The sequence below is a fragment of the Lutjanus erythropterus genome, chromosome 15, assembly GCF_056507025.1.
Source record: "Lutjanus erythropterus isolate fLutEry1 chromosome 15, fLutEry1.hap2, whole genome shotgun sequence".
NCBI classification, from domain to species: domain Eukaryota; kingdom Metazoa; phylum Chordata; class Actinopteri; order Lutjaniformes; family Lutjanidae; genus Lutjanus; species Lutjanus erythropterus.
The window spans coordinates 4,816,648-4,840,532 of NC_139331.1; the positions used below are offsets into that span (position 1 = coordinate 4,816,648).

Here is a 23,885-nt window from a genome sequence, read left to right on the forward strand (position 1 = left end):
GCACGTGGGCCAAAAATGAAAACAACTGGGGCTTTGTGGGCCTCACAGATACTTTGTCAATTTATGGCTACAAATAATTCTTATTAGTCATGTGCATGCTTTTTTTTACTTTAAAGGAGCAATATGTAAAAACTGTACATGCAAAATGAGTACTGCAGTTTCAAATGGTGAGGCTGAGTCATAGACCATAAATAGGTTGAAATGCTAGTTGATATTTCCTTGATGCAAGTTGACATGAGTTTTGTCCCCCTGGCCCTGCTCCTCCTCAAGGAAGTTTGACTGGCTGCAGGGACACTGCAGGAGAGCAGGACACGTTCAACATCATAAAATGACAATAACGAATGACAACAAGCCCTCCTCTGTAAGTTGATCAGCTGTTTATAACTGTCAGTTGTCTATCAATGTAAAGTTGAGCCTCTTATCCTGACAGCAAAAGCCCACTCCTCTGAAAATACACACTCTGGAGTTTGAGTGTGACTGTCTCACTGCCTGCCAAACTCCATCAACATTTTGCCCAAATTTAACTGTTATGAACAGCTACGCCTTCTACAAAATTCTTGATGATGTCTTACAACTCATAAAGAGACACTTACTCATTCAGCGAACATTCAGCATTAATTTGAACTCTAATTATTGTGAAACAGGCAATCAAAAACAGTTATTTCAGGTCAGAATAGAAATTTCAAAGGAGACCACAGCAGTAGCGTTGTTGTCAGTGGAGTGAGTATTTCAACTTAACATGTTTCCTTGATCTCTGATGACACATCATGGTCATTTTATGATTTATTACAGTAAATATATAACAGATTTCTCCTTTAATGGTATCACAATAATGATTTTCAGAGAGCAGTCCATCCATATCTTTATATAAAAGCTGCATCTAAAAAAATAGGGCTGCAACAATTAATCGATAATTAATCCACTATTAAAATAACTGTTAACAATTTTATAATCGATTAGTCAGTTTGAATATTTTTTAAGAAATATGTGAAAATTCTCAGCTATCAGCTTCTTAAATACAAACTTTTTTGTGGCTTATCTTCGGGTTGTTTGTAAAACAAAACATTTTTGAGGACGTCATCTTAGGCTTTTGGAAACACATTTTCACCATTTTCTGACAATTTAAAACAAGCAACTATTAATAGATTAATCAAGAAAACAATCAACTGATTAATCAACTATGAAAATAATCATTAGTTTCAGCCCTATAAAAAGCTAAGGAGACATGAGGTGTTTTACTCACAGGTAAGTAGGCCTAATAAGTTGGCCTGTTCAAATCAGTGTAAAACAGATCTGAAGTCTTTGAATTGTCACAAAGATTACATTACACACCACAATCAGGTGATTTACTACTATAGGACAAGCATACATCTCCTGACTTCTGTCATTTTGAGCCTGTTGGAGTCAGTAAGAGAAATTACACTGCCTTGATTTTGCTGTTTCAACACAGTTTGAGTGCACACAGTGCAACATAAGGCTTGACTGAGTGAATGACGGGTGCAAAGCGAGTGTTGCAGCCAATCACAGCACATAGGTGCTTTATGTAATCAACAACAAATTGGTTCAGGTCACACAGCCTATGGCATGGGTCTTCACCATGATGAAGACAAAATGAGCAAATGAGCTCTCTGTCAGCTAAGAGGTCCATGGCCTGAAAAATGCTGAAGACCCCTGGTCTATGGTTCAGACGTCTCAAAGTTGACAAGTGCCAACTCAGTTACTCAGTCAGGGGAGTAAAGTACTCTCAGGACTGCCACAGTAAGCAAAGAAAAGCGTGATTATTTTTCATTCTTTGAGGGCAGTGGAAGAGGGGCACCGGTGTGTGGCCAGTAAAATCTGTCACTGGTAAATAACTAAGAAAAATCTATATCAATATCATCCGCTGCAGTGGTTTTTAAGATGGTCAAGTCTAAAACTTTGTCTCAAATGAACATCATACAATTTCTCTGACCATGTCCTATTTAAATCAAAGTACAGTTGTCAGAGAAGCACTGGCTGCCTGATTCAACAGACTTCAATAGTGTCTAAACTTTTGTTCCTCTTTGTGTGCAAGTGTGTCAGGGGAGGGGAGGTTTTGAATATGGTCGCCCTTTGTGATAGCTGAATATTAATTAAACAAGTGTGAGCACAATATTAATGTTTTCCCAGTCTTACAAGAAGACTCTGGAAGGTTACGTTTACTCAAAGTACTTGGCATCTGTTGAAGTCGATGAAGTTGGTATCATCCTAATAGTTTGGGAATGAAGCTGTGCAGCTCTTGATTGAATAATCAATCATTTGGACACATGCTTTGTTGTCAGCGCTAGCTATTTACAGCATCGTCCAGCTTTGAAGACATTGTTCTCAGACAGATTGGCCCTGTGGTTTGCTCAAGCATATATAATGAAGCTGGCCTTAATTGTCTCAGCCTGTCACACTTGGATTTATATGGATAGACAAGTAGGCAAAACCCTAGATCTGCCTGTGACAATGTGCGCTATGTACTAGGGGCTTGAAAAACTACTTATCTAATTGATTATTAAAACCACTAGTCATGGATTGTGGATAATATAATCTGAGTCAACATCAACAGATGTACAATATTATAATGTGTAAAAAACAATGCTTTACATACACAGTTCGTGCCACAACAATTCAGGTGTGTCTTCACTGCAACCCCCTGTGCCTTATATTAGGGATGTGCGCTATTAGTCTACTATATGATTAAACTTCACCACCCTTGCTAGTCAGCACCAGAAATACTAGTCAGTTAAACTCTCTTATTTTTATTCATGTACAATGCCAGTTAAGCTGTTAGGTGGCTGCTCACCTCGAGCTGGTGCAGCAGACCCTCTCGCACAGCAAAAATGCCCCGATGGCTCAGATGTTGTTATCGTGTGTATTGTGTTTTCTTACAGTGAGAGTAGTCAACTAGTCTAACTCAAAATTTGCGTTTAACTGACAGGGAAATTAGTCACCAGGAACATCCATACTTTATATCACATTACTTATGACTTTTGTGAATACTTTCTGTTCTGCACTATTTATTGGCTGCAGAAGATGATGCTAACATGGCCCTTACATGTGTTTCAATAAGTGTTCCATCATTAAGGCAGTGGTAGGACATTACAATGAAATAACCACAGGAAAACCTCTGAAACTGGAAATATCATTGTACTTTGAGGAGAAGCAGTCCAACGCTACCCACACCACCAAACTCAACAACACTGCGTCTGCCGTGAACACCTGCAGGTTTGTGCGATCCACAATCTCCCAGGACCTAAAGTGGGCGTCCAACATGGACTCCATTGATGGTCCAGCTCAGGATGTTCAAATCTGCCTTAAGAGCTGCTGATCAAGTTCTACTTTGCAACAGGGATGTGTGCCAGGGCATGCACTAGTGTTGTCAAAAATACTGATATATCAATAAATATCAAGACTGAAAGAATGCTTTAAATTTTTCACAGTATCGATAATCTCATAGCTGCGCTTCCTTGCGCTTTCTTCTTTCCAACAGCGAGCTGACACAAACCACTGCAGTACAGACATAGTCCTGTTTCCTCTCATTTATTCACAGCGCATCTTCTTTTCATCATTTACTTCATTTTCTATATCCATTTTCATGTTACACCCTTGTAATACTGATGATTGAATAAAAATCTAAGCTTGTATGCCCAAAATGAGTCAATTTTTCCCTGTGGTATCAAATATCAATATTTTCCTAACTATTTGTATCAAAATTAGACTGACAGCTGTGATAGGCCAGTACTGAGCCAATAATGTTGAGCCAATATATCAATCAGGCTCTAATTATATCAGTCTGTCTTTTCTTACGCTTTGGGAAACAGCTATAGGTTAGGATAGTTGACAAGCTTCAGTATGAATTCATGCATTTTATCACTAGAGATTATATAGCGGTAAAGATGTAATTCATGTCAAAAATATTGATATATCAATAAATATCGATACTGAATATTTGAAATACTTTCAGTACTTCTTTTTAGTAGTATCAATACTCATACTCAATACTCATCTTCTATATACGTTGTCATGTTACAGCCTTGTAATATTTATCTTCTAATAAAAGTCTAACATCTTATGCCCTCGATGTTGAGTCAATTCTTCTTCGTGGTATCAAAATTAGTGTTGAATATCAACATTTTTTAAAGTATTATATGAAAATTTGAAATTCACTAAATTATGACAAGACTATTGTGACCAATTCATGTGCTGATGCAACCAACAGAGAAAAATTGTAACACCAGCGCCACTAAGGCTGTCAAAACTATCGAAGTATAAATACTTTTTCAATACCGCATGTTTAAAAATAATACAATACTAACATTTCATAGTATCAAAAGTGCCAAAGGTATAAAATAAAATGATTTAAGTGCTGTTTCAGGACCTCAGTTTAGTTCTGCCTTATTATTTTTGCATGAAATTTGGCTTACAACAAAACCAGACAGAGCTCACTGACTTTTTCTATACCAGAATATTGTGTATTTTGTTTGCCTATAGGACTTTTTGTCAGTTTGGTGTTATATCAATGGCGGTATTGAGGTATTGTTTTTTTTAACACTAGTACTGTATTGACGTTTAAAATTCTGGTATTGTAATAACTCTTAAGAGCTACCAGTGTAAACTCTGGAGCCCTATCACCCACCTCAGTATGGTATACACAGTATTTGTTCAGAGCTGTAATCCTTCAAGAGTAGCTGCACTTTTTTTACATGTATTAAACAAGTCAGACTACATATTGGCTAGAACTGCAACTATTACTTGATTAATTATTCAATAAAGGTATTAAATTATCACCAACTATTCTGATAATCATTCAACCAGTTTTAGTCAGAAAAAAAAGTCCAAATTCTCTGATTCCAGCTTCTTAAAAGTGAATATTTCTGGTTTCTTTGCTCCTCTATGACAGTAAACTGAATATCTTTAGGTAATGAGAAAAACAAGACATTTGAGGACGTCCTTGACAAGTCAACTACTAACTTGCAAAAACTTAAAAAAACTACTAGAAGTCCATCCACACCCATCCGCTACCAGACACCCTCACTTTCGGTCTCCCTACATTAAGGCTGAACTACTTCCTGCAATGACACTGATGTTGATTGTGTGTTGCAAATCCGTCCAGTATGCTGTGATACCTAGCAATGTTGAGGAGGAAGAGGAGAGAGGAGGGGGAGGCATTTCAGATCTCAACACAGCATCCTCTTAACACCACTGTCCCTGCCAGTGGCTGGACGCACAGTGACAGGCGCTCCAGTGCTCCACATCTCCTGCTGACTTTCATATCCCATGCCCATTTTTGGCTCTTCCTTCCAGTAAAAGTAAGCAGAGATGACATGGAAAAGCCCTTTCCCACACAGGCGCCTCAGGCCTCTGTTGGGTTAGCAGAGGTCTGGTCACTGGCCCAAGGCGATAGGGTGATAATCCTTGTACGCCAAATCATATTATGTAACACATATTTTGAGTGTTTGCCACCGGGAATGATTCATATTGGTCCAGAGGAGAGGGGAAGAGACACTATTGCGTAATAACAACAATTCCAAAGAAGTGAAAGGCATAGAGCACAGAGGAAGGAGGGAAAAGACTCCTCCAAAGTCTTAGCACTTTCCTCTTTGCTCCTCTGCTGCTGCTGCTTCCACCACATTCAGCTAAAAGGTAATGTCAGGAGTACAAAAGAGAGCTAATCCCTCCCTTTGAGACAGCTCTGGAATTTAGTGAAAATGGTGGGGGATGATAAGGTACAGTAAGGAAGGATGGGATACAGTACAGTGCACAAACTGCAGCTATTAGAATTTTAAAAATACCACACGGCACTATGGATGTTTTCATCTGGGATGTGCACAGAGAATCTAAAGGCCGGCTAGGAGTCAAATGGAAACAACTGGCAAACTCAAAGTTTTCTGTCAAGGGCGAAGCATCAGTATACGGTCATTTAAAAAATATTCATTTTCCTTCTGCAGCCTGTTAACATTCTCAGTATTTCTTAATGGACCTCATGGGTGCTACTAGCCTCCAGCTACATTTGTTACTATCCATGCTTTGGGGGAGGAATGCTAACAAGGGTTTCCCAGAAGACTAATTGAAGGTGTCAGTGAAGAAAACTCTCCAACCACATTGTGACAAGAGGTCACATTGTGATGTCCTGTTATATAGCTGTTCCTTTCAGGAAATCATTGTAAGGAATTATTTTAACACAAGTATGCATTGTGCTGCACACATTGCAGATCTGTCCAAGGCTTGTGATGCTGGCGGTCATAATATTTTGTTAAATATACTGTCTTTGTTTTTGGTAATTCTGCTCAGGCCTGTTACAAATATAATAGAACAAACATAAATAACATTTCGATCAAATTTTCCACATTGTTTTCCATCATTTGAGGTTTAACTGGTAACTTTTAATCATGTCATCTCATTACACACAGTAAAAAATTAGGGCCTGTGACTGTTTATCTTGTTGCTTTCAACTTTGCTGGGGTCTAGACCTTCGAATCTGCCCACTCCACTGATATGATTGATTCTCTGATGATGGAAATGAAAAGTAACACGTTGACAATTCAGTCTGATATCACACTTCAATCCTGTGTGAGCAAGGGATAAACCAACTGACCTTAAGCAGCAGCATGTATACTCATAGAATTTGGAACCACGGTATGTAGAGTAATTTATTGATGTAACATCCACATCCACACTCTTCTTTTACTGTATTTATTGGACAAAACAAGCTAGAAGATGGATGGGTTTCTGGGTTAGTGTGATGGCCATTTTTCACAATATTTTTTGACATTTTATGGACCAAAATATTTATAAATTAATCATGAAAATAACTGGTACAGTGATAGTAATATTATAGCAAGAAGCAGCCCTAATATTTAAAATTTGATCTTGTGTACAGGTAATTCAGTAAGCTTAACTCACTAACTTAACTTCAGTACAACTAGCACTATGATACAGTCATTCTGAAACTTTGAATATTAGAACTGAAAACTGAAAACTGAACACAACAGTTCCAACCCAGTGACTCTAAGCAAACAAATCATGTAAGCCTGTAGGGAACGAGCACCTGCGTGTGTGTGCATACATGTATGTGTGTGTCTGTCCTTGGAGCAAGAGTTGTACAGCAGTAGAGCAAACATTAGCTCAGCTGACATGATACTGTAGCCTGTACTTGGTGATACGTGGCAGGAACTCATTGCTTTCATTATGTTACCAGTACCTTTTTTTCTAGTTTCTTGCTGATCATCTACATTCTTAAGTTTCAGTAATACTGCACTAGACCTAGTAACATGATACAAAAAGCTGAAAGAGAAAAATAGACTGGCTATTCAAACATGTGTGGCAGAGGAGCAGTAAGTTTTTGGCCAAGTGCTAAGACACATTCGACTCAGCTGGTCAGACAGGCCTGCTGAAAACCTGAAATAAAAAATTGACACAAAGCATCCACATTCACATGTCAACAAAAACATCTACAACTACTACAGGGTGTGAAATAGGACTGAGAAATTTTGAAAAAATAACAAATTGCAAATATTTTGACTGATATTGTGATATGATTTGAAATATTAGAGGTACTGATAATTTTTACATCATTATTCTTATTTTGATTGAAAAACATGTTATGACTATGGTGTGTTCTGTATTTTGTGCAGGAATCTGTACCAAATGAAGATGTTTTTTAAGTCTGTAGAAACTTTCAAGCTGGAGTAATAGTATATTTGACCTTTCATTGTGTTTTTTGGAAGTTGGAACAAAGGAAGAACAAGTGTTGACCATTTTGACTGATTGTAATTCATAGTGATGGTTTGACTGATTATATTATTTTCATACCTAAAAATAATATTACTCAGAGGGGATTCCTTACGACAAAATCCTCTCAAATCCTCTCTGTGGTCTAATGTGAATCTGTTCTGAGTCCTTTACATGACAAAGTTTGTGAACCCCTTGATTAACTGACTAATCATTTCAACATTACTACTATCATGGTGTACAGTCTTATCCTGATTTTGAACTCAGCCTGAACATGACATTCACACAGAACATTAGAAACTTGCTTATTCAGCTCAGCTTCAGATTTGACAGTATATTGAGTAGATTCGGTCTTTGATCTCCGAGCATATCAGCCATTCTCTATCATTTCTGTACCGACTGACCTCAGCAGTTAAAGTTGAAGCCAGTTTAGTTCATTTATCAGAGCATTTAGCACTCTGCTTGATTTGCCTTCATCATCTGCTCATCAGAAATGAATGCATTTTCTGCTGTACCAGAAGCAGACTTTTACTTTCATTACAGTGCAGATTATTATTATACTGTTAATCGTTATATTTTGTTTTACTAATAAACTCAAGTCAATGAAACACCAGTGACCAGAAACCTAAAAAGGGTCTTTACATGCCACAATATCATGATTTCTATTGTAAAAACCCATGTAGCATATTTTGGTTCTCAAAACACACAACATATTAAAGTAATCACCAACTAGTTTGATAATCAATTAATCGGTTTGAGTAATTTTCTAAGAAAAAAAGTCAAAATTCTCTGATTCCAGCTTCTTAAATGTGAATATTTTTTGGTTTCTTTCTCCTTTAGGACAGTAAACTGAACATCTTTGTGCTGTGGACAAAGCAAGACATTTGAGGACATCAGCTTGGGCTTTGGGAAACACGGAACAACATTTTTCACCATTTTCTGACATTTTAGTGACCAAACAGCTATTAATCAGGAAAATAATTGACCATGAAAATAATCATTTGTCGCAGCCCTAGAATATCGCCTTTTGCATCATGTCTACAAAAGAGAGTAACTATTTTCTCACACAACCCTCGCTTTTTCATCGTTTATACTTCTCCAATATTGATGTTCATTTCTCCCTCCTACTAATCCTAAAGGGTATGATGTTATCATGTTAACACTGTACTAGTAACATCCATTTTCTCTGCACATTTTACATGATAAAATAGATACACAGATATGTCTTTTTTATCTGTATAGTTCTGTGTAGTAACACATGCACGTCTCTGTACTGTTCTCAGTGCTTGTTCTTAATGCCTTGTGATCTTAGAGGACAGATTAAACTAACATCACAGCTTGGGAGTCATTTTAGACTCTACTTAAATTTTTAATTCTCATTTTAACAACGTCATTAAAACATCCTTTTCTCATTTTAGGAATATGACCAAAGTCAGAGCTTTTTTAAACTCAAAATGATGCTGACATACTAAGTGACACTTTTATTACTAGCCATTCAGACTACTGCAATTCCCTTTTTACTCGATTACCTAAAAAGTCTATAGGAAAACTAGAGTTAGTCCAGAATGCTGCAGCCAGAGTCTTAACTAAAATAAAAGTAAAGGTACACTGGCTACCTGTATCTTTTAGAATTGATTTTAAAGATAATTTACTTGTTTATAAAGCTTTAAATAACCTCACTCCTCCCTACATCAGAGACCTTCTTTCATTTCATGTTCCCGCCAGATCACTAACATCCCCCACCGCCATTCTTTTAAATGCTCCTCTTGTGTCCCATAAACATACCAGTAAGAGTGCTTTTTGTTTTTATGCCCCTAAACTGTGGAACTCACTGCCCCTGGATGTTAAAAAATGAAATTAAAGATCTATCTTTTTAATCTAGTATTTGATTTAAAGCAATGTTATAGCAAGTTTCAGACACTGGATTTTAGATTATTTGCAAAAATATTGATTATTTTGCTTTTTTTTTGTCTGATGTTAAATTTTGCTATGTTGAGTCTATTTAGGCTATAGCTTGTGACCAACACCCTTATGTTCATGAATGTGCTGTCCCCTCATTAGCTCTTTCCTTCACCCTTTACTCAAATTTTACATTTAACAAGTTTCATCTTTGTTAAACTAATCACTAGGACTGAGCAATATATTAATGGTGTATCAGTTTCATTATATGAAATTAAAAACCATCTTAGATTTTGGATATTGTCATATCGAGATTAGTGTTATCTTTTCCTGGTTTTAAAGGCTGCTTTACAATACTGTTGCAGTATCAATACTGATGTATTTAATTGTGTTATTTGATTTTGTCCCTGTCACTCAGATCTAATATATGGTATGTATTTGACAGAAAATGTATTGAGACACATATTGTACATTGCAGCATAGCCTAACACTATCAAGAAATTATTTTTAAGCCATCTCACTCAGCCATACGAACACTGAGGAACAGCATATTGCTGCAAAACATATAGAGTTTTGATAATGTCTGACTCACTTGTTGCTAGAGAAATAACCCATTCACTGTAAATGGCCAATTAACTATCCTTGCTGACCCCATTTAGGTCATCCTGAGTCATTTAGATGGACATAAACTTCACTCCTACTGGTTTCTAACAAACCAAAATCCAGTCAAACACGTCCATGACTGTTAGCTACACATGTAGACACGTCATAAACAAAGTGTAACGTTACACAACACAGTAACACGAACTATGTCAGCGAGTTATGTCAACACAGGTCCTATGGAAACTGGACGAACATGTTTTTGTCCTGAACATTGTCTCCATGTGGAGTTCACTACTGAAAAAGCCAACACACACACACACACACACACACACACACACACACACACACTACGAAACTGAGTCAAACTACATAATAAATGTCTTGAGTCAGTGTAGAAAACTAATTTGAACGGAGTTTGTCCACAGTTATTGTCTTTTAACGCTAATTAAGAGATGTCAACAGGGAAGTTGTGTGTGTCAGTCATGCTAGCAAACAGCTACAGAACAGCACAAAGACAACATTAGAGAGGGAGCTCACCTGGACTCTTGAGGTTATATTTATTCTCCATACTGACAGCCGTTGAGTCCTCTGTTTAATTATGAAGTGCTGTTCAGTTCCTCTTGCTAACTCGCTAGCTAGCTGCCAGCTAACGTTAGCTACAGTTAGCAGCCGCGGCTAGCTCGTTCTGGTCTTCAGATATTAGCAGGACAGCTGAACGCCCGGCTCGTTCCCGCTCCCCGCTGCTCCGGTGTGCGGCTAAAACACAAGATATTTGAAACGAGTCGTCACAAGAGTGTTGAGGAGTTATTTCACAAGTTATCCTCTGTTTCTGCCCTGAAACTGTTGGTCAAATGTTATCCGCGTGACGTCATGTGTGGAAACGTAAACAGGAAGTGATTGACTACTGGCTGAGTTTCTTCTTCTTCTGGGGAGATGTGAGGCAGAGCTTTTCAGATAAGTTGGCTTGTCAGTTTCTTTATGGAAGCAAAAAAAAAAAAAATACCATGGCGATTTAAACCCTATTAGCAAGTGAATACCTATTTGTGAGTTTTAATCACTGCTAATCACTGCCTGTAGACACAGGATTTATAGCACTGAAGTATTTTATTTTGAAAACCATCTTCATGGGCTGAATTGTAATGTTTGACTTTTTCAGTAGTCACTCTCAGTATAATAATGTTTTACGGTTCACAAATTCTTATAGAAAATTCAAGTACCCAATACCCCTCAAAATAAAATAATAATGAAATACTGTATGAAATATAACTGTTAAAATGTCTTAAAAATCACTGTAAAACCCTAATCATCAATGACAATTGTTTGTACATGAAAACTTAATATTCATTCTGCACAAACAATCAAACAACTTGTGACTTTTGTGAGTCAACAAATTTAGTTTTTGAGTTCATTTGGCCAAAATGTACAAAAACCAATATAGTCTCATTAGTTCAAGACCAGTTAACAACACATACAGTGGCAGACTCAGTTTGTATGAGGGGCTGGGGCCATACAATAAAAATGGCAACAGCTGTATATGGTTTGGCACCAGCACACTGGAAGTCGTGATGTACTTTTTAATGTGTCATCCGCTCGAAGGGCACTCCAAAGAGCACTTTACCACATTTTCTCCACTGGAAGGCACCCTAAAGACACTTTATCACATTTTGTCTACTGAAAGGGCACTTTAGATGGCACTTAACCACATTTTCATTGTGGAAGGGCACTCGATTGGACACTGAAAGGGCCACTCCAAAGGGCACTTTATCACATTTTGTCAAATAAACGCATTTTAGAGGGCACTTTATCATGGTGTCTCAGACACAAGGCCTCTCTAGAGGACACTTAATTTTGTTGTCTTGGACTGAGTGCACCAGTGAACACATACATTGTGCACTGTGGAAATATTTAATTGAATGAACTGATAAAATGTTGTTTATATGTTTTATGAGCAAATAATTTGTGTTACATAACATAACAAAAGCATATTATTTGAACAAAAGTGGGTGAGTGAGTGAGTCAAAGCAACATTAATTGTTTGACTGCAGGCCACAGCACAGAAAGTTAAAACTCTTCTGAGACTCTTCTTTTTCATAGAAGTAGAAAATATTTGTTTCCACAATAATGAAAACATTACAAGCCATGATGGTATTGAAGTCGATCCCTACCCCCTACTTAAAACTTAATAAATTCACTCTGAGCTGTTTCATTTAGTCTTTGTGTCAAACTGGAACAGAGTGTCTCTAACAGGAGCAGCTGCAGCTGGAAGTTCTTTGTGTGAAATTAAGAAATGGTTCTTGAAACTGAGAAAGCAAAATGACATTTTATTGTAAAGGTCATCAGTCTGACTGAACAGTTGTTGGTTCAACTTAATATAACCTTATTGAATATTTTTTCTTAAGTTCAGTTAATTTAACTCAATTTATTGTATATTTTATATTAAACTGTAACTTTATTCACTCAGTGCTGTACATCCATGTTGTTTATGTTATTCATCTACTTTTGCTGCTACTATTGTTGCAACCTGTATGCAGCTTGTATGATACGCTGTAAAACATCAAGTTTTGGACATTCTGTAATTCATCACATGGCAGTTCATAAAGGGTGACCAACAGTAGAAGTGCCCTACATAGAGCACTTCTGACCATTCTATTATTAGGCATTTGGCCATTATTAAGACCTTATATTATTTGTGGCTGGCCCATGACAGCCTGATCAATTTCTCATGTGGCCCCCCACCCATGAAAAAGAATTGCCCACCCCTGGGCTACATTACAGAGGTCATAGCTGCCAATCAAAAGTAGATCAATTGGCAGAGTTGCTGCTATTTTCTGCACACTGTCATGCATACACCATATTTAAACTTCATATTCCTGAATGCTAAGGGAAGCTTATACATAACCAGGTGGTGAGGAGGGAAAACTAAGACATTTGATGTCCTATCTTTTGTTTAATGTTGCCTGCATGTTATTTTTACTGAGTCAAAGTGCAGACAGTCACAGTGGTTTTGCTTTATGTGACTTTGGCGGAGACTTGACATCTCCCAGGTTGTTTATGATCCGCTCCACCCCGAGACTCTGCTGACACCTTCGTGCACCCCTCAGTCCCACCACAGGTACAACGCTCACACAGTATATGATTTCTCTCTGCTGATGCATCTTTATGTTTAGACCAAACTGCCACCATGCTGTCTTCCTCATCCTGCATTCCAGAAGGTGAAGATTTTAATATGGCAAAAAAAAAAAAATACACTATCTGTCTTTCTTCCTTGCTCCCTTTTGCTCCTTAACATTAATGCAAAAGTTATTCAAAGGCTGAAATGTCAAGCAAATGTCAGTTTCGGGGATGAAGCAACACACTGAAATCTGGGACTCGCAGAGCAGGTTATTCTACGGAGATTTCACCGGGATTCTACGGATGCTTTGAAAGCTTTATGGAGGTTAATGGGGGTTACCTTGATCTGGATCTGTACATGGCTTTGACCTGCAAGAGTTAATGAAGCTTGAACCATTTATTAAAATTCACATGTTTCTATTAAGAGCTAAGTCTACAAGATTCTATGAGCCAGGACCACATACACAGGTATAAAAATTAATTCTATTCCCTCTTGTGAGATTGAATACTGTGGCAGCCAACCAAATTCAGATCTAGTTTCTTACTGTTTTCCCACTATTTCTTCATTAAAGTATGTGTATTTGTTTTCTTTGGCAAGACACACTTATAATGTATCTGCGGTTCAACAAGTAATTCCTACAAAAGTAACTAAGTACAAATACTGTGTTACTGTACTTAAGTAAAGTACAAATACCTGAAAACTTCATTTGAGTTATTTATTTTTACTCCTTTTCTTTACATTCCAGCACATTTTCAGTCTAAACAGATGGAACAATAACACAAAAGACAATTCCTTGGTGTATCCATCAGCACACGACAGACCAACGCAACAGACGTAACAAAATGCTGTAAAAAAAAAAAAAAAAGTGACAAGAGAAAAATAATGTAGCAAGACAATAATAAGATGAAAATGACATGACAAAACCAAAACGATGTAACAATACATAACAAAACAAAAAATACATAAAAGATGTAACAAGGTGAAAACAGCGTAAACAGAGACACACAGACGCAGAGAAAAGGTGAGGTTCTTAGAGTATAAAAGTGATAAGTCGTCCTCTGAAAGACATTTCTACTGAGTACATTCCAGGACCTGAACTTTTTCACTTTTACTTGAGTAAAGAAGTTTAAGCAGTACTTCTACTTTTACCAGAGTCATATCTGTACTTACACTCAAGTACAGAACACCTCTGATGCCTACTTCTGCTCTTTTTAATTGTTTCCCAACCTGAGGCCGGGTCCCCGTTAAGAGGTGACAAAATAAATCTCAGTGGTTGCAAGTGGATTTGTAGGATAAGACAAAAATGCTACATTTCTGGTGGCCAGGTAGCTCGGTCGGTGGAACATTTGCTCCATGTGCTGGGGCTGTGTGTCCTCTGCAGTGCCTGTGGGATCGACTTGCACCTGTGGCCCTTTAATCCATGTCATCCCCTTTTCTCTCACCCCTTTTCCTGTCCTCACTTCAGCTGTCCTATTGAGTAAAGGCAAAAAAACCCCGATTCTATTGGCAACACAAAACTATGTGTTTTACATTTAACTTCACAAGCCTGTAAAATTATTCAATTAATCAATCTATTTCATTTTATTCGTTGGTTTATTCAGGACACTGTGATCAATATGCATCAGAGTTAGTCAAGACGCTGTTTTTGATCTGCAGTCTCTGGACAGATATTTCAAAGTCACTGTGAAAACATAATATAATATTAAGATGACAAAGCTTTTAATCATTTATCATTTCAAAGCATAAAGAATAATAATAGAAAGAAAAGAGAATATTAATGTTCAGGACACCTTTGACTTTTGTTAGGTACTATTTAAAATATGCAATATGGAGGCTCATAATATGAGAAATGGAACTAAAATGAGGGATATTAATGTTAATAGAAACATGGACTAAAGACAACATTGTCCTGCACTGTGAGATGCTAACTAAAACATGCAAAACAGAAGCAGAGACTGTAAAATACATAAATCAGTCTGATGGCAAAACAATAAAATAATGCAGGTTCATTAGGGCAGACTGATGAAAGCAATCTGATTCTTTTCTGTGTTTTAAACTTTATTAGTGCCAGAAGTGACAAAAAACAGAATGGGTAGCAGTAGAAATAAAGACATTAACAGCTTGGTTAAAATCCAGCCAAATAACTGGATACCCCCACATCTCACCCCGTATGGCACAGCCCAGACTTTCAGATCAAAAATAAACCACTAGCATTCACTTCATGGAAAAGAGAAGGGATTACACACACATACACGTAATGATGAAATGATCCCCTCAGGAGAGAACCTGTGCTGGCATGATATGTTTAGATGTGAAATTTTATGATGATCTAGCCAAAAAGATCAATCAATCCATCAGACTTTATTTGGCTAGCGCACACACACACACACACACACACACACACACACACACACACGCACACGCACACGCACACGCACACACACACACACACACACACACACACACACACTCAAAGCAATAACTTTGCAATTAAATGAAACACTAAAATAAGAACAGCACTAATTAAAAACAAGAACTGAGGAAATATAATCATAAGTGAGGAAACACCACAGGCAGGATGAAAACTAAAAATAGAAAGATAAAGTACATAAATTAAAACTTTCAATAAGAGGTAAAGGATGTGTGTTGAAATGAAGAAAACAAAAATAAAAATGTGAAGTGTCTTAAGGAGAACAATACAGAAGAAAAAAACTAGATAAATATACTTACTAGAAAAGCAGTGGAACAGACCCAACTTTATTATTTATTATTACTTTATTACTTTATTTATTATTTATTGTTAAACAGTTAATAATGTGAAAAATGTTACATTAATTATACAAAGCCCCATATGACCTCCTGAAATGTCTTGTTTTGCCCACAACCCAAAGATATTCAGTTACTGTCCTAGAGGAGTAAATAAACCAAAACATATTAATGTTTAAGAAGCTGGATTCAGAGAATTTTAACCTGTTTTCTTTAAAGAAAATTACTTAAACTTTAAGTTGGTGATTAATTTAATAATCGATTAACCATTGCAGCTCTACAAACAATTATCAGTGGATAATTGACTCTTCACTTGCATAGTTATTGTTGCTACGCCTGTCAAACTTTCCAATTCATAGTGATAATGGCAGCATGTACTGATGAAGGCCAGATGGCTGAAAACGTTGTGTGATTTATTTATTTTTTTTTACCAGACGTGATCAAGTAAAAGTAAAAGTATTGTTGGTTGATATTAATTCTGAGTGTGACCCTCTTTTCTCCAAACAACGGCGGCAGATTTAACATTGAAATTGGGCTAAATGAGCTAATGCTTAAATTCCTTGAGAATTTCGTCCTCAGCTGATGTTTTAATTTTTCCATCAGACTGCAGCTAGTAAACTCGTGTTAGTTAGCCAGACCCATATGCCATATATGCCCATATGTGTGCTCTTGTATTTTAAAAAATACGCCACTGTTCAGACTCATGTAACACAGAGTACGGCTGGTCTCAGAACCTCCTCCACACCACTACAGCACAGAGAGAAATGCAAAGCTTGACAGGCGTACTGTGCCTTAGTTACGGTTGCTACGCTATGATTGGACAGTTGCTGTTCGCAGGAGAGGCTTAGCAAAGATGAGGTGATGATGATTTTTTTTATCCATATGGCATGCGGCTAACTTCTGAAAGCTGTGATGAAGGGCCACAAACAGGCAGTGCTTTCTTTTTTGTGTATTAGGCTTCCATATTAGAAAGCAAAGATTTTCTGCTTGTGTTTAAGGATAACATAAAAAAGAAAACTGCTGTGGCACAGTCAATGGGCAAGAGTGGTACATTGTATTATATGCAATGCTGAAACAGCAGAACAGCTGTTATACAACATTAAGTATAGATGAATCCTCGACTGTAAAACACTACATCATCATTTCCAAGCAACCGCTGTGCAAAATGAACTTCGGATCTACAGATGATATTGCAAAGCAACAAAGGGATGCTTGACCACTGACTCATGTCGCACCACATCAACTGCAATCCAGTTATTCTGCATGTGTGCCCACGCACTTCAACCCTCGCAGCCGATTACTCTAGTCATATACAGCTGCCAAGGGCGTTAAAAGCTCACTGCTGCGATATTGAGACCCACAGGAGTCGAGAACATGCCATGTAGACCAGTGACCTCTGCCCGCTATCGGCATGGCTGCACATCTGCTGCATGATGTAAATCCAGAGCCAAGGTTGGAGATGAAGGAGAAACTTGGTTCTCGTCTGGTGTTCTATGTTCCACCCACAATACACCCTGTGCTATAAAGCAGGAGGAATGCAATTAAACTGTAAGGGATTCCTCATTCTTTAACAAGACTCAAAATGTCCAGCTTGAGCAGCAATAAAATAAAGGAGCAATTTAATTCCTTTATGTTTTGTTAGGAATGTCCAAACCTCACTGTATGGCTTTTTGAGAGAATTGAGAGAAAAGAGAATTGTTGGACCAACTTTAAAAAATAAAATGAAATAAAATAAAATAGAATAAAATAAACTTTTAATAAATACTTCAGTTGGTAACCTGCAGTTGAATTAAGTTTTTTTTTTTTCCAGATCAAATTAAAGCAGCTGTGTTCAAGTAACTTTTCAAGTCAGATGTACATAATAATCTGATTGCTTTCAAACGACATTTTGCATTAATTCAACCTAAATTTAAGGCAGATCAACTTTAAAGTTTCCAAACTTCCAACTAAATTATTTGCTGTACCCAGAAGAAAACTCCTGCTCCATAACAACCTAATGGTATGGTTTCAGGAAAAGTCTTTCTTTATACTGACCTTAGTGTGTTGTTTCAGTTTGTTAAATAAAAGTAATGGCTAAATTGGCTAAAGTCATGGTAGTTATAATGTGCTGTGTAACTGCAGGACTCAGATTCTTCTTTCAAAGTCACTTTGTCATGGAGCTATAAAGCATTATGAAAGTTGAACTTAGAATACATTATGTCCACCGACTACAGTCCTTTATAAACCTTGTTTTAACTTGTCATGCCTGGTTATAAAACATTTTATAAAGCCTTATAAATGCATTATAATGTCTAATGAATGTGCCTATAATGCAAAGATATGGCATTCATAGAAAGTGTTACCAAAAACCCTGGCATGTACACACACTTGGCCAATAAAATTGATTCTGTTTCGGAGAAGTTTCAAACAGGCATCTATAAATCATGTCATTAGTTCATTACATTACAGCTGTGGGAACGACTGCCACAAATACTGATAAAAGCAAATAACTTAATATTTAAATTAACAAGTAAAATACTGAACACATTTTTACTATTAATACGCCTTGAGGATTTTAAAAAGCCGGCCGGTTGGTTTTTAAATGCTCCAAAACATGAGGGGCTCTTAAAATCTACAACACTGTACAATTGAGGAAATTAAACTAGGTGCGTTTTTAACTGAAATAAAAAATAAAAACTTAGGGGAAACAAAACAAATTAGAATAAAACTATACAGGGAATTATTTGTGTTATGCTATGTCAAGATGTAAGAGTTGTGTTTGTATTGTAATACCTAATCTGAAATTCTTAAATCTGCCCCTGACAAATACCCCCAATATTATAATAATAATAAATAAAAACTAATAAAACTCAAACCAAAACTTCAAATTAACTAACTAAAAACTACTAAAAAAAAAGTGAAAACTGCACTGGAATGATGAAACCCACTCTGATCCCTCTTTCATAGGCTGTATTTCTTAAAGGGACAGTTCACCCCCAAATCAAAAATACATATTCTTCTCCCTGCTTGAGGTGCTGTTTATCCACCTAGATAGTTTTGGGGTGAGTTGCAGAGTTTTGGAGACTTCAGCCGAAGAGATGTCTCTCTTCTCCTTTGAAAAACTCAAAACCAGTGTCTCTTTCCAAAAATCATGACCTGGTTACTCAAGATAAGGAGTTCTGATAGATTTTAGTGTAGAAAGAAAGTAGTTCCTACATGAAACTGCTCACAACAAGGTCTGTGGATTATCTTGAGTAACTGGGTTATGATTTTTGGAAAGAGACCCTTGTTCTGAATTTTTAAAATGTATTTTTTGGTATTTTTTGGCCAATATATCCAAAACTCTCCACCTCACACACAAAAAAAATGAAAGAAAATGTTGTACTTTTCATTCTATTGTGAACTTACCCTCTGTGGCATCATGGGATGTGCACAGTCCAGGACAGAAAAACTCTGCAGCGGGTCATTAAAACAACCCAGAACATCATTGGTACCCACCTGAGCATCAGTGATACCAAGGAGGTGAGGTGCCTGCAGAGTCCAGAGTAGCAGCTTCTTCCCTCAGGCTGTGAGGCTGCTTCATTCATCCTCAGCACTCCTCCATGTAAGATTTTATTTCTGACTTAATATTTATTCACCCATTTTACTGTATATAACTTGTATTTTCTTTGAGAAGTAGCAGAGACTGCATCATGCATCTTTTTGCAGCCCTGTGTTGTATAATGATAATTAAATTAACCTTGTATCCTTGTAAAATCATGGTTGGGAGGATTACTTTAAAAATGCATTCTGATACAGTTACTAATTAGCTCTTAAAAAATGTAATCAGTAACATAATCCAAGTATCAATATTAAATTAATGTAAGTTGATTACTTTCTTGTTGCTTTTGGATTAGTTCAGTATAAAACATGGTGAAAAAGTTTAGCCTTATGTAGTGTTTATAGCTGTAACTAATGATTATTTTCATCATCAATTAGTTGGTTGATTATTTTCACTCATAATCAGTTATTTGGTACATTAAATGTCAGAAAATTGTGAAAAATGTTGATCAGTGTTTCCATGATGACGTCCTCAAATCAAAGATGTTCAGTTTATTGTCAGAGAGGAGTAAAGAAAACAGAAAATATACACATTTAAGAAGCTGAGATCAGAGAATTTGGACTTTGTTTTTTTACTTAAAAATGACTTAAAGCAATTAGTTGATGAATCAATACTGTCACAGTCTTGTCACTTCAAAAATAAGTCCAAAACATGTGGAGCGTTTTTCAAGTCTTTCCTGTAATGATTATTTCATTATAGATTAATCAGTTGACCATTTTCTCCATTAATCAGTTAGTTATTTGGTCCATAAAATGTCAGAAAATGGTGAAAAATGTTGATCAAAGGTCAAGCTGACGTCCTCAAATCAAAGATAATCAGTTTACTGTCAGAGAGGAGTAAAGAAACCAGAAAATATTCACATTTAAGAAAGAATTTTGATTTTTTTGAAGCAATTGATCAGTTAATTAATCCTGTTACAATCTTGTCGTGTACGTTGTGCGTCCATGTGCCTTACATGGACCTATTTCTCAAGTCTTTCGTGTAATGATCATTTTCATTCAGTTCATCTTTTGACCATTTCCCCCATTAATCAATAAGCTGTTTGGTCTAAAAATGTCCTCAAATGTCTTGTTTTGCCCCACAACCCAAAGATATTCCATTTATTGTCAGAGAGGACTAAAGAAACCAGAATATATTCACATTTAAGAAGCTGAAATCAGAGATTTTTTTAAAATTAAAAAATGACTGAAATGATTAATTGATTATCAAAATAGGTGCAGGTTAATTTAATTTTTGATTAATAATAGATTGTGATTGTTGTTAGGTTTATTACTTTGTGCAGCTGTTCCTTCGTTTGTTGTGCGCAATTTATCAATTGATTGATTGATTTAAAAATGGCAAAGTTTCCACCCAGTGCAGCATTTTTTTTACAGGAGGCCATGATAATGAATTGACAAGTGAGTGTGCACTGTGCATAGCAGTATATCATTCTTTATTTTAAAATTTCACATGTAATCCATTACTCCCCAAGCCTGTATATCATTTATACATAAACAACAGTGTTGCTCAAGGACACTTCAGCAGCCAGAGGATTACTAACCTCCCATCTGACTTGACCTCTGTTTCTGTGGAGACACAGAGGTGTGTGAGTCATCTCAATGTCACGAGCAAACAGCAGGCTTGTTTAACGCTGTTGAAGGGCTCGATCACTTTGAATCCATGTCATGCCACTGATGTGAGTGAACGCCTCTGACATATTCGTGTGAAGTTTACAGTTTACAGCTCACGGCAGCGTCATTTCTATAATTTCACACCAAACGAATGTCACATTATTGCTGACAAATCACACATAAAGAAGTACACTGACAGAGAAAGTACACCCACCTTTATCTCTTCATGACTTCTGCTTTCCAGACGCTGATGAATGATTACAAAATGGATGTAAAATTGGAGGTAACAACAATAAACGTGCACATTAGCCCGCAGAGCTCCTCGTTAACCTTTGTTAATGTGTGAAGTGTGCAGACATGCATGCAGGTTCGTACGTCGTACACATTACCCAGAGGACTTTGCACGTCTCATCAGTGTTGTGAACAAAATAATTAGACACCGGGGCAAAGCAGAGAAAAGGGGAATTGATCTGAAATGATTTGGGCTCGGATTGTTTCACAGTCGGCGGCGGCCTGTTTACGATTCGGATTCAGAGAGAAGGCACACGCAGCGAGGTGCAAACAAGTGATACAATCCAGTGAGATGATTAAAAATCAGGTGGCGATTCTTCCCCCGTATGCTCTGTTTATGCTCTGTTCACGTCATGTGGAGCGGAAGGTAGCGATGGAGAAGAGGGGGAGAAGAAGAGCTCGCTCGTTCTTGAAAATGATGCTGGAAAATATGTTTTAAAAGATCAAACTCTTTTTTAGAAACTTACGATGCACCTGATGATTTCCAGTCCCTATTAATGAAGCTGGTGTTTAAGTTTGTAAATGTGTTTGTGGGTCAGATTATTCCATCTACACAACATCTGAGGGAGTCCTGGGAGAGTGAAAGTGGAATACAAATTTCAGAGGATGCTACAGCATACACTCAAGACATCAGGTCATACACAGGCTCCATTATTCACCTGTTAAACAACATTCGTTCTATCCATCCTCATCACCACTTTGCATTTAGTGCAGACACTCTGACAGAACCTTGGCTCATGTTTTGGTTCTCTGCCGGACTCCACAGGTTCTGGTCGGTGTCTTCCGTTACATTACCATGATACTAATCCATTCTAGGCTGGTCACAACAATTAGAAACTCTAAGCCACTGGAAAACTTTGCAAAGAAAATCATTCTTCAGGTCTGGAATAAAGAGATATCCTGCTGCTCTGAAACCTGACTCATAGAGTCCTCCTGTACTTTATATATGGAGAAAATTTTATGTGAAATGTCGGGGAAAGCAAGGAGGTTTAAACAGATATGGCAACCCTTTCTTACTGATGGGACCCACGTGACACCTCAAAGGCTTTTATTTGCAGTTTCATACTTGCTCCAGCATATTTCTTAAAACTTTAATTATGTAAGTGGATTTAAAAAAATAAAAAAGTTCAAACTCAGACCAACCTCCTGGTGTTTCCTTTTTTTTTTTTTATTAAATGTAGACGTCAACTCCAAATGCTCTCAATCATTCACACTAATTATGACAGCATTTTTATTTTAGGTGATTTTAATTTGCACATAGACAAGTGGACTTTTTTGATTTTTAATCTTTAAAGTTACTGAACTGTATGGATTTCATCCAACATGTTGATCAGCCTACTCATAACAGAGGCCACACTTTTCATAAAGATATTTTAGACTAGTCTGTAGTGTTAGATTTGTCTTAATTTCGCTCATAAATTAGCCTTTTGCAAGTTAGACCTTTTGACAAAAATAAAGACTGACTAACTGTGAGCCAAAAACAAAACAAAACAAAAAAAAAACACCTAACCCTCAAACTGATTTAGGCCTGAGATATACTTACTGTTTGACCATGTGTTTACGTAGACAACTGGCTGCGTAGTGAAGCGAACTGTTCCACTTGTCTACTCGTGTTACTGCAAAACACCACTAGAGGGCACAACAGAGAACTCAGACCATATACTGCCCACAAAAACAAAAGAAAGAAAAAAAGGAGTTCTGTTTTTCCATCATCTTCTGCAAGTATGTGGCAGTCTCGAGCCTGTTTCCATTTATTTCTACATGTTTCGATGTTGATTTCCAAAGGTGAACTCATCTGTCACCAGCTGGTGTGGCAGACATGTTTGTCGCTGTGTAGCAGCAGCAATGTGTCATAAAGATGAGGGTAGTTGTGCAACGGATGAATTTAGACGTCTATCTGAAGTCTATCTATTATATCTAAGCCACAGTCGAAGTCTGTCTTTATGAAACTGGCTCCTGACCCACAGTCTCTCTGCACATATTTCTACAGTTGACATCTCTGATCATTTCTGTGTCTTCTTTTACTATCAAAAGTTTCATACAACAGGATATTCCAGTTTGAACTGTCAGGAAATCTTACTGCTGAACTGGCTGCAAATTTTATTGAGCTGTACTTAAGGGAGACTCCTGCAGACTTTTTACCCTCCTCTTGTGATTTTCTTGTAAAAAGTATCTACAGCAAACTAAGTTCAACCCTTGATAAAGCAGCCCCAGTAAAACTGAAAAAAAAAAAAAAACAATAATGCAACAGCCCCTGGAGAAATGAAGAAATTAAACAATCAAAGAG

The 23,885-nt window shown here is 37.0% G+C and overlaps 1 protein-coding gene across 1 annotated transcript in view; it reads right to left on the reverse strand.

Annotated features, from left to right (window-relative positions):
• Positions 1-11,139, reverse strand: part of ube2j1 (ubiquitin-conjugating enzyme E2, J1) — a 59,642-nt gene extending 48,503 nt beyond the window's left edge. The window contains exon 1 of the mRNA XM_084737283.1: positions 10,777-11,139. Within this exon, the coding sequence (XP_084593409.1) occupies positions 10,777-10,807 (31 nt within the window). The 5' untranslated portion in view covers positions 10,808-11,139. The remainder of the gene's footprint in view (positions 1-10,776) is intronic.
• Positions 11,140-23,885: the final 12,746 nt, after the last annotated feature.